At 45.1% G+C, this 12,244-nt stretch overlaps 1 protein-coding gene across 1 annotated transcript in view; it reads left to right on the top strand.

The window, feature by feature from the left end:
- The window catches only part of Susd1 (sushi domain containing 1), a 126,651-nt gene that overhangs the window by 51,620 nt on the left and 62,787 nt on the right, over positions 1 to 12,244 (top strand). Inside the window, exons 7-8 of the mRNA XM_036179627.1 lie at positions 6,844 to 6,941; positions 8,108 to 8,294. Coding sequence (XP_036035520.1) covers positions 6,844 to 6,941; positions 8,108 to 8,294 — 285 coding nt within the window. The remainder of the gene's footprint in view (positions 1 to 6,843; positions 6,942 to 8,107; positions 8,295 to 12,244) is intronic.

Genomic DNA, 12,244 nt, shown 5'->3' with positions numbered 1-12,244 from the left:
CGAGAGATGCTGGTTGTTATGATTCTTGCTTAGCTGCCCCCTTTTTTCTATTTGTTCCCCGATTTTCATCAGTGTCTGGATCCCCCATCCCGACTCCCCTGTGTGGTTTGTGTTTCATTCCTTCAGGGTTCACTTTCAGCTCCTTCCCATCACCATCCTTTCTGGTTCTCACTCCTCTTTCTGTCTTTAATTCCAAGCTGGGTGCAATGACTTCTCTGGACCCAGACTGTTTTTCTTTACTGTAAAATAGTTTTGGAGCCCCTGTGCCTCTGCGTTAGTGGCACAGATCTGTAATGTTTTTTCTGGAGTATGAACTCTAACAAGGTGGTCGGACCTTCTTTCCTAAGGTGGTGGGATTTTTTTTCTCTCTCAGGCCAGTTTGAACTGGAAATTCCAGACAGCAGGGAATTAAGCAAGTTGTGTTAGTGACTGGAAAAACCCAAGGTGGAAGCTTCTTGTTAGTGAGTCAGTTTGCTTCAAGATCAAAGAGTCTGATTTGTTCTTGATAAGGCTGTCCCCAGCTTCCATTCTACACAGGTCATTTAGCTTTTATGTTTAGAGTCTGGGTTAATAATTACAAGGTTAACCCTCCATGCTTGGTCTCTCCATCACTCCGTGCTCTTGGGGGAGTAACAACTCTCTTGAAACACAGACTGCTGATCTGCCTTTCTGCATTCCATGACCTGCCCTATGCTGCACTGCTGTATACTGCAAATGCTACCGAGCTCCTGTTACCCTCTGTCCCTCCTCCTTGTCAACCCTCCTCACCAGCCTAGTGAGTGCTCACTTGCAGCTCTGTACATTTTAAATGGACAGGAAAGGCTGTCTGGGGTAAATAGACACATTACTACAATAGATCCACAGCTGGGTTGGATCTGAATATGTGTATAATATTTGAATTATCAACATCATTACAATGTTCATTGAACACCAGCTTGCATACCCAGGGTTCTCTTAATGCTTGGCTTCATTTCCTCCTCAGAGAAAAACTTGGAAAGCAAGTATTTTCATTTCATAGCTGAGTGATCTAAGACTCACGGAGGTTAAGCAATTTTCTTAGGGTCATTCTGTAACTAGTACTTGATGGAGTTATGATTTGAACTCAAGTCTGGGAGCCCTGGAATCCTACACTTTCCTATTCATGTTCTTCCAAGCTTGAAATATTTGCATACTACCCTGATGATCTTTGACATAACTAAAGAATTATTTACATAGCTTGTTTTTAAAAAATAATATATATATACATATGTATATATACACATATACACAATATATTCACATATTTTATACACACAGGCACATTTGAGATGAGTTTTGCTATGTTGCTCAGGCTTGTCTTAAACTACTGTTCTCAAGAGATCTCCCTGCCTTAGCCTCCTAAGCAGCTGAGTCTATAGACATCTATCACTGTGCCTGATGTGGTGGTTTGAAAGAAAATGGCCCCCCAAAAGAGTGGCAATATTAGGAGGTGTGGCCTTGTTGGGGTAGTTATGGTCTTGTTGGGGGAAGTGTGTCACTGTGGAGGCGGGCTTTGAAGTCTTTTGCTGAAGCTTCACTCAATGTCACAGTCCTGTTGCCTGTAAGACGTAGGATTATCAGCAACTACTCCAGCACCTCATCTGCGTACATGCCGCCATGCTCCCTGTAGTGATGATAATGGACTGAACCTCTGAAACTGTAAGCAAGCCACCCCAATTAAAGTCTTCTTTATAAGCGTTGCTGTGGTCATGGTGTCTCTTCACAGCAATAGAAACCCTAACTAAGACACCATGACAATTTAAACTTGTGGTCTTAAGGTACCAACCAAGAATTCTTTGTAGTATGTGGTATACCATGACTTTGATGAGCTAGATATATTTTTCCTAACGTGCACAAAAAAATTAACACCCAATGAACATATAAACATTTATTCATTCATATGCCACAAAAAAATCACCATAAACTATGTAACACTTTAGGAACTTAGCCACTTTTACCCATTCTATATGACTTTAACTTAGGACTTAACACAAAGAAAGGAAGAATTAGACTGTTTATAGCCAAGCCTTGTAGGGCCCTTCTTTTTGTCAAATTGGAGATGTCTATATGTCTTACAACTGGACAGAACCAAGGCCTGCTCTCCCTACTTCTGCCCAAGGTCAAACCTCAAGTCTAAGCATGACTGGTAGGCATTTCGTCAAGAAGAAAAGATAAAAGATGAGAGAGAGGGAGGTTGACCCTGCCCCTGGGCCTTAGTGACATGCTCCACCCTACCTGTGTGGAGTGAGGGAGCTGAGTAAGAATGGGGGAGGCTGCCAAGGAAGAGACACACCCCCACGTCCTTCCTTTGCTTCACTTCCTGGGCATCCTTCTCTTAGCCACTCCCTCCTCTTCCCTGCAATACCCTTGTTCCCTGGGTCTCCTTGGGCATCAGTGTTTCTCTGGGCTCTGCCACTGAGCCCCTCTCCATGGCCTGCTTCTGTGTCTTTTACTCACCCGTGTCTTCTACTTCACCCACAAATCCATGGCTTTTAAGGCTATTTTTCCCCTGGGCGGTCAGCAGACAGCTCACATCTAGCATGTCCTCAACACAGTTCATGCTCTCTTTTACAGGCCCGTTCTGCCTCCTCTCACGTGTCTGTGGAGAGCAGTGAAGGGCCATTCATCCAACCCTTGAGCTCAAAGGCTGGCAGTCAGCCTGGACTCTTCTCTGTTCTGTTTCCTCACCTCCTATTCATCTCCTTCAGAATTGTTTCTTGTTTCATAATACAGTACCCCAATTTCATGTCCTAACCTCTTGCCTGAGTAACTACTTCAGTGCAAACGCTCTTTGTGGTGGCGTGTGGCATGTCTTTGTGAGTCCAGACTCAGTCCCTCATGCTGTGTATCCCGTGCAGGTTCCTTAGCATCCAAGCCTCAGGTCTAGAAAATGGACATGATGATGTCTAGTCATCAGGTTATTTTGCAGGTTAAAGCCCTGTGCAGACTCTGTGGTCCACAGTTATAACTCAATAAGTTCACTCTTATTGGTTTTATTATTGCTTCTTATGACTGCTGGGAAAATGAGATCACGTCTGTCAAGAGCAGTCCGAGCCTGACATATAGTTGTCGTTGAGTAAACAGTATTATGTTCTAGTTTATGACCTCCGGTTCTTCTGCACTCTAGTGCTTCCTTCCAAATGGAAAATGGTCCCTATCATTACCAAGCAGCTTGTCTCTGTATGGAAGGGCAAGCAAGCCCTTCCCCAGTTCCATCCTGTGCTTCCTCGGCAGCCTCACTCCTGTACCAACCTGAATTTCCCAGGACCTCCTGTGAGAGCTGTGATCTTCCTGTTCCATACCCTTCAGCATTTGTGGGGAGCCTGTGATAATGCTATTGAGTTGCAGTTTGCCTGCATCTGTGTTTGCTCCTTCCATTAGGCAACGTGCTCCTTGAGGGAAGACCTGAGCTCTAGTCTTCCTGGCAGCCCAGTGTTTGACACAGTAGGATGCTTGGCATCAGGCAGTAATTCTGTGAGTCGTGAGCAGTGAATGGAGGACGAGGCTGCTTCAGAGACTTTTCTCCATGTGTTTTCTTCTTTTCCATTTTTATGACATTTGTTTAGTGTGTACGTGTAGGTGCATGCACGCCACTGTGCACATGTGGAGGTCAGAGGACAACTTATGGGAGTGTGTTCTCTCCTCAGGGTTTCACGATCAAACTTAGGTCATCAGGCTTATTGGCAAGTGCCTTTATCCACTGAGCCATCTTGCCAGCCTGTATTTTTTTTTCCAGTTATTGGCATAGTTAGAGTTAGTATACAAGTGTCATGTTTTCAAAGGATAGCACTGATGCAGACAGTTAGCACCTGGTATTTTTATAAAAAAAAGTCTTTCCACCTTTTTGTAGATACTTGGTGGGAAGAGTCACCAGCTACGCTCAGTTACTCTCTGGATGGAATATCTGGCATCTCTATAATCAGATCTGGGTCCCATCTGTGCATAGCATGGCATAGGCTGGAGGCAGATGGCATCTTTGAGATGTCATTTACAGTTGTCATAGTGAATGAGCAAAAAGGAAGAACAAGAAAGGAAACCGTTTTTCTAATCTCTACTTGAGTGACACAGGCACCCCAAATAGGAAGGCTGTTTGCTTTATTGACAATTCAGGGAGAAGATGGGGGAGGGGGGCTGTTTCCTCTGGACCAGCTGCTGAGTTATCATCAGAAGGCCGTAGGAGCGAGCAGAGATGTTGAAAGTTCTGGGGCTTTGAAGGGCAGCAGCAGAAGTGGCCAGTAATACTCGAAGTGTATCCAGGCTGGAACACTGGTATCAGCATCACCTTTGCTACCCAAGGGGGTGAACCAACAAGGCCATTACATACCTTTGCTTATTCATGCTGGTAACTGGATCCTTTTCCCACATTACGTGTGTTCTGAAGAGAATCATTGGTGTAGAAACTTATGGATTTTTTAGGCTTCATAGCTGATACTCTGATATCTCTAAAGAGATTTGTGTTTTGTTCTCTGCCTCAGTTTATTCTCACTTATTAAAAGGTAGCTTGGCTTGACCCCAAAACAGGTGTGGTAGGACATAGATTCTAGATAATGCCAGGATGCAATGATTTAATAAATGTATAAAATCATTGATGGACATAGAGATCAGTAGACCAGGTGAATCCAAATTTGACCTTGGTTCTATACAAGAGAAATGAGTTAATTCTGCAGGAGTTTAAGGTTCAGGCTCTTTTTTCCTCTTGGTGACTGAGAAGAGGTTTATTATAGGGAAAGAACAGGAGCTAGAAGAATTATAGTTTTCATTTACACACACACACACACACACACACACACACACACACACACACACACGGCCAGAGGTCACCTTGAATATTGTTCCACAGGAACCATCTGTTTTGCTTTTTGAATTTTAATGAGTCTGTATGGGTGTGTGCAGTGATTGCTGGTGCCTGTATCAAATCCCTGGAGCTGGAGTTATAGGTGGTTGTGAGATGTCTGATGTGGGTGCTGGGAACCAAACTTGAGCTTCTTAAATGAGGTCTTTCACTGACTTGGAGCTCACCTACTAGATGGGACAGGGATCCAGCAGTTGCCACCTTCCTAGTGTTGGTGTTATAAGTACGTAACACCAAGCCTGGTTCTGGGCCATGCTTCAGCCTCCCTGAGTGGCCAGTGGCCCATCAGGCTTATCACAGTAGATGAATACACAAGCAAACAAACAAGCATGGGTCTGAGGCTCAGACCCGTGTCCTCATGCTTATGAGGCAAACAGCCTTCTCACTTATCTTGACGCAGGGCTTACCTTGAGTTTCTTCCAACACAGAACCAGGGGTTTGTACTATTATGTAATGGGGAATAAAACCCCAGGAAGCAGGATCTGGGACCCAGAGGGGTAATAAGGGAAAGAAAGAAGCAGTGTGAGGATGCCACAGCATCCTGGTCTCCTCCGGTAGGAGGGACTGCCCACTGCTGGTGCAGCATTCTGAAAGGCTGTGGAACTCAGACACCTAGGACAGTGCCTCCAGGGAAAAAGGGGCAGTGACCCATCCTCTAGCTCCTGTCCTTGGTGGGTTCAACTGCTCTCCTCCTCCAGGCTGCCTGTGCTGGGGAGTGTGTGTCACAGCAAGGACGCCCCCGGACATGGCACCGTCATGTGGACACAGCATGTGCAGGGCTGGCCCACACTAGACCCAGGAACCTCTGAGATGTCTGGTTCACAGGAAACAGGGCCCTGGAATATTCCTTTTCCATTTGGATGAAGTGAGAATTCTTGTCTCCAGGAAGGATAGTGCAGTACCTAACTTAAGAGTGTTTTGGTTTCTCCTTTCCTCCTTTTTGATTGTATGGAAAAGAAATTGCTCTAATTTCCTTTAATCATTCATTTCTATTGTACAGAAACTAATATCAGACTTGTGTCCCTTAACCTTGCTGCTGAACTCTTTTATTAGCCTTCATGGATTTGTTTGTTTGTTTGTTTGTTTTTAAGGTTTTTTTTTTTTAAGCTGAGGATCGAACCCAGGGCCTTGTGTTTGCTAGGCGAGCACTCTGCCACTGAGCTAAATCCCCAACCCTGTTTTTAAAGTTTTAATTCCTTAGGAGTGTATGCAGATAAGATGATGTCATTTTCAAATAGAAATAGCTTTACATATCTGTAGAAAATTTGATTTTAAGAAGTGAAAAGGTGGGTTTTCCCCATACCACACTGAACACCTTTTAAGTGATTGGCTGGCTGGGTCCATTGGAAACTATCTCACTTAAGGGAACCCTTATGTTTTCCCACATTGCCAGATTCATCACATGGAACAGAAGTGAGGGTATTTAGAACAAGCAGAGCCCAGAGAAATCATGGCTTCCCACCAGATCAGATCACATGGTTTCTGCTAGAGGACTGTAGGGAGAATTTTCTCAGTTCATCCCAAGCCTCTCCTGAGGAATCAGCCTTTGTGGTGACACATTTCCCTTTTGGCAATAGCGGTTGCTTGAGTGAATGCCCTACCACCCAGGGTAAGACTAGGGAGGCAGAAGCCAGGCTTCCTTGTGTGGTTTTCAGGAAGCTTCCAATCAGAACTCGGTTCTGGACCTTGCTCCCGCCTCCCTGATGGAACACCAGTGGCATCCAGTGGCCCCCTCAGGCTAATCACAGTTGGAGTTCTTCCTCACCCTTTGCCTGGCCAGGCAGTGGGCCAGGCTCGCTCATGATGAACCATCTGGGATTGCCTGGATTGCTCAGTTCTGCTTCTGAATCAGAGTGTGATAGTGTGCAGGGGAGACACCAGCTGGACAGATGCACCCCGTCCACTAGGGTTTCCCCAGAGGCCTCTGATGCAGTTCATGAGCCAATTCTTCTCTTTTCTTTTTTCTATTCTAGAAGTAATGATTGAAATTCGTAATGTGTCTGTGTTTAATGGCACCTGTGTAAGGTGGCAAATAAACCCAGAGAGCATGAACTCCAAGATCACGTACGTGGTAAGTAAAGTGAGCTGCTTTACCCTGCTAATGCAGAAGTGGCTGGGAGCTTCACCGCCCCCCACACCCCCTGCTGCCTTCCTCCCTCTTCCCCTTCAGCTGCCTTTCCCTTCCTTCAGTCACAGAAGTGAAATCACATTTCTTTGCAAATGTATAATAACAAGCTATGCCTATTGTCAACTTATGAAACAGCATAGTTCATCACTGAGTGTAGAGTCCTGCTCGTATTCAAGTCTGGGTGAACATCCTTCGTTCTGTAAACTTTCTTGGGATACCTCCTTAAGTAAAGATTGTTGAAAACACACGTTGACATTTCTGTTAGAGCCAACACAACCCTGAGACAAGTTTAGAAGATACTTTTTGGTTTTTCGAGACAGGGTTTCTCTGGGTAGTTTTGGTGCCTGTCCTGGATCTAACTCTGTAGACCAGGCTGGGCTCAAACTCACAGAGATCGCCTGCCTTTGGCTCCTGAGTGCTGGGATTAAAGGCGTGTGCCACCGCGGCCTGGCGAGGAGATACTTTTAAACTCCTTTCATAGAATTGTCTTTTTTAATGGCTCTTATATGCTGTTATCGCACAAGTAACTCCGAAAGTAAAATGATGATGTTTCCATAACCACCACCAAGTCAAACTGTTCAATGCTGCTGTCTACCAACTGCATGGTTTGAAAGAGAAATGGAAAGATCAGTCTGGTTGTTTTCCAGTTCCAGTGCCCTTTTAAAAAAGTGGACGGGACTTTTAAGACATGTGCATATTTTACGTCTAATGTACATGTCATCCAACAGAGTGTGATTGTGGGAGATGCGTTAATGTTTGACGTCCTCCTGTGGCTTGTTTCCAAGCACTTGTACTTTGCTCCCCCAGCAAGGCTGGAAGCTTGTGCTGATTAGGTACCAGGACCCCCTTTTATGGTTGCTCATTTGTGGTCAGGAGAGCACTCCCAAATAGAGTTCTCACTTCCATCACAGCTTAGGACCATCGCAGCTTGGTCCCAGGGATGATTAGACTTTGTCCTCAGTTCCCTCATGGCAGAGCTGGTCCTATCCCTTCTCCCTGGTTACCCACTGTGTGAAATGGGATGGCAGAGAAACAGCGCCAAGCACCATGATGTCTCCATCATTCTGTCCCGAGTCATGGTGGATTCTCTTGTCTTTCTTCTTCTAAAGGTACACATTGAAAGACAGCAGCCAGATGCTGTGGAATCCGTTCATGAGGAGACAGTCAATGTGACCACAGACAGCAGGACCCCAGAAGTGTGCCTTCACCTCCAACAAGGTGCCAATTACACCATGAGCATTTCGGCAGCCCCTCCCCGGCGCTCTGTGCCCACCATCCTTGGTTTCCAGATGGCTGGTAGGTGGAAGGGAAGTGGCGTTTCCTCCTGGAGAATTCTGAGCACAGGATGTGAGAAGCCAGCAGGCAGGGGGTTCTGCTGGTGTGAGTGGAGGGGTGAGGCTGGAGAATTCTGAGCACAGGATGTGGGAAGCCAGCAGGGCTGGGGATTCTGCTGGTGTGAGTGGAGGGGTGAGGCTGCCCCGTAGAAGAAGCAGAGCAGGAGGAGGATAGAGTCTTATTCTGTTGTCGTCCACATGAGTGGCACTGGCGACTGTCTCTCCACTGATCCCTGGGAGAGAAGTAGGTGGTGACAGAAAGGACATCAGATGATGATGTCATGGATTTGCACGAATACAGGGAGTAGAGCGTCTCACAGCTTATGTTTGCTAGGAAGCCCAACAGGCCTTTCTTCCCCTTTGCTTAAGAAAGAGGAGATGCAGAGGCTGAAGGTCACCTTCGCATTTACTATGAGCTGCTCTGGCTGGGGAGTCAGGTCAAGAGTGGTTAAGTGGGAGCAGGAGGCAGACCTAGCGGGCTGAAAGGTCCGTATTGGTAAATGGGGAGTGGGCCCAAGGAGCTTTAAGAAGGTGGGATAGGAGCCAGAGGTGGCGGTGCACACCTTTAATCCTAGCACTCTGTAGGCAGAAGTACATGAATCTCTGTGAGTTTGAGGCCAGCATAGTCTACATAGCGAGTTTCAGGCCAGCCAGGGCTGCACAGTGAAACCTGTCTAAAAGGAAAAGGATGATGATGAGGAGGAATAAGGGCTGGGTGATGGCTCAGTTGGTAAAGTGCTGGCACACAGCACACGGACCTGAATTTGGATCCCCAGCACCCACGTGAAAAGCCCTGAGTAGTTATGTCTCTGAAATCTCAGCACTAGGAGACAGGAGAACCCCTGGGGCCTGCTGCCCAGCCAGTCTAGCCAAATCAGTAAGTTCCAGGTTTAGTGAGAGGCTGTCTCAAAACATGAATGATTTAGAACACCTAGTATTGCCCTCTGGCTCACACGAACCACATACACATGCATTCCTCCCAAGTACAAACACATGCAAATTCAAGCGTGTGTGCAAAAAGTAGGAATAAACCACTGCATGCCACTGTCATGGGGTTTAAAACTATGACACAATTAGAGGAAGTTGTGTGGGCCTCTGAACTCAGATGTTCTGGCTTATGCAGCAAGCTCTTTGCCAACTAAGCAATCTCCACAGCGCAAGTCAGTTCTTTCTTACAAAGAGACTTCAGGGCCAGAGAGGAGGTTCAGTAAATGAGAACACTTACTGTACTTGCAGAGGGTTGGTTCCCAGCACTCACATGGCAGCTCACAACGGTCTGTAACTCCAGTTCCAGGAGATCTAATGTCCTTTTTGGGTCTCTATGGTCACTGATATACATGTATGTATGCACACATATGCACAAAGACCCCACAAATGTTTAATTAAGAGAATTCGTATTTAATAATATCTTAGAGATAAACTTTGGGCAGCAGTTGGTGCCGTTTATTATCTTAAATAAGTTAATTTGTAACTAGTTGTTTGATGTCCCGTTAAGAAAACCTACCTCAGGGGCTGGAGAGATGGCTCAGCGGTTAAGAGCACTGGCTGCTCTTTCAGAGGTCCTTAGTTCAATTCCCAGCAACCACATGGTGGCTCACAACCCTCTCTAATGAGATCTGGTGCCTTCCTCTGGCCTGCAGGCACACATGCAGGCAGAACACTGTATACATAATAAATAAATAAATCTTTAAAAAAAAAAAAAAAAAGAAAACCTACCTCAGATATTGCTGTCGCCATATACTGGGAGATGACAACCTAGGATTGGGAAGAAATAATGAGACAGTTTGCCTATTGAATCAATATAAGACCAACTATGAAGTTAGACCTCTTTGGACTTTCTTAAACATAATATTTTAATTGATTATTTGGAAATTTCACATAATGCACCAGATCACATTCACTTACCAGTCTTCCCAGGCCTGCCCCCAACCCTTGTGACCTCTCCCAAGCAGAAGAAGAAGAGGAGGGATGAGGAGGAGGAGGGGGAGGAGGAGGAAGAGGAGAAAGAACAAGAAGAAGGAGGAGAAGAAGAAGAGAAGGAAGGAGGAGGAGGAAGGTTGTCCAATTTGTGTTGCCCATATATATACTCACTGGAACATGGTCAACTCCCTTAAAGAAAACCGAGTCCTTCCCCACCCCTGTCAGAAGCCATCAGCTGTGAGGAGCTACACTTCAGCATCCCTATCTCATTTTTAAAGATTTCTCTTCAATGGCTTTGGGTGTCTAGACTGTTTCTTTGATTTTAATTTGAGGATGGGGATGGAGGAGAGAGATTATTGCAGAAGCCTTCTCTGTCTCTCATTCTCAACTGTGAGTCTGCTGTCGTCTATACTACTGTAAAAGAAGCTTCCTTGCCCTTTATTGTCAGGGCCAGCAAGGATCATGGACTTGCACATGGTTTTTGGCAGCAGTAAGGACCACAGACATCAACATGGCTTCAGGTGGTAGCATAGACTGTGTGACAAGCCCCTGGCCTTCGGTAGTAACGTGGACCACAGACATCAGCACAGCCCTGGCCGCTGCAGCTCTTCAGAATTCTTAAAGAATAAAAATTATTTTACTTCAGGTATATAACATGAAGAAAAGATAAGAAATCAATACGTAACTAGAGAAACTGTAGTGAATGAACTCCTGTGGGCTTTCAGGGATGTGTCTCCTTGAAGAGGTCATTGGAGGACTTCAAACACATCTGTTTCTAAGTCAGAATGACAGCTATTCTCACAAATATCTGATGACCCCTCAAATGACTTTGCCTCTAGAACAAAAAGTGTGTGTATGTGTGTGTGTGTGTGTGTGTGTGTGTGTGTGTGTGTGTTAGAGTACCCCCCCCCCTATTTGTATGTGCGTGTGTTGACCTTGGATCTCTTCCTCTGTTGTTCTCCACCTTTTCTGGTGTTTTTGAAACAGGGTATCCCTATATAGCCCTGGCTGTCCTGGAGCTCACTACATAGACCATAGGGTTGACCTTAAACTCACTGAGACCCTCCTCCTGGCATTAAAGGTGTGAACTGTTATGTCCTGCTCTGCAAGAGCAGCCAGTGTAGTTAACCACCAGCCCTCGGTTGTCTTTGCAGAGAATGGACTCTGATTTCTAAACTCTATTTCCCATTTCTACCTTGTTAAATCCATTCTAGGTTTTAACATTTATTATTTATTATTTATTTATTATTTATTATTTCCTCCTTAAGCTTCTCTTATGTTGGCTTCATTGATACCTTTATAAATTCTTGGGATTTTGTTTCTTTGTTTTTGAGACATGGTCTCATGTAGCCCAGGCTATCCTCAAAATTACTATGTAGCTGAGGCTAGCCTAGAATTCCTGATCCTCCTGCCTCTACTTCACTGGTGCTGGGATTATAGATATGCCATCATACTCAGAACATTTTTAAATTTTGGAATTGAATGCCAAACTCAGCATGTACCCACATTTTGCTATTTAGTAATGAAAGTCCTAAAGACGTCTCTCTCTCTTGCAGATTTAAGTTTTGACAGGATCCTGGAGACATTTTCAGTTACTCTCTTGTCTTGACTTCCAAGGCATGACTTAATTGCTGTGCTGATTTCCCTTTGGCTTAAATAATTATTTTAAAGTGTGTTAATATATGTTTTCTTTGCTTATACTTTCATTAATTGTACAATTGCTGTGCTGATTTCCCCTTTTAAGAATTAATTATAGTTGTATCACATCACACAATAAAAGTGATAGATATGCACACATATATACATGTCATAGGGTTTTATTGCTGTGAAGAGACACCATGACCACCACAACTCTTAGAAGGGAAGATCTTTGATTGGGGCTGCTTACAGTTCAGAGGTTTAGTTCATTGTCGTCATGGTGGGAAGCACGGTGACATGTAGGCGGGCATGGTGCAGGAGAGGTAGCTGAGAGCTCTACATCAAGATCCAACA

Source organism: Onychomys torridus, chromosome 2 (genome assembly GCF_903995425.1).
Source record: "Onychomys torridus chromosome 2, mOncTor1.1, whole genome shotgun sequence".
NCBI lineage: Eukaryota > Metazoa > Chordata > Mammalia > Rodentia > Cricetidae > Onychomys > Onychomys torridus.
Note: the sequence above shows the minus strand (reverse complement) of the source record. Positions and strands in the feature narration are given on the sequence as shown.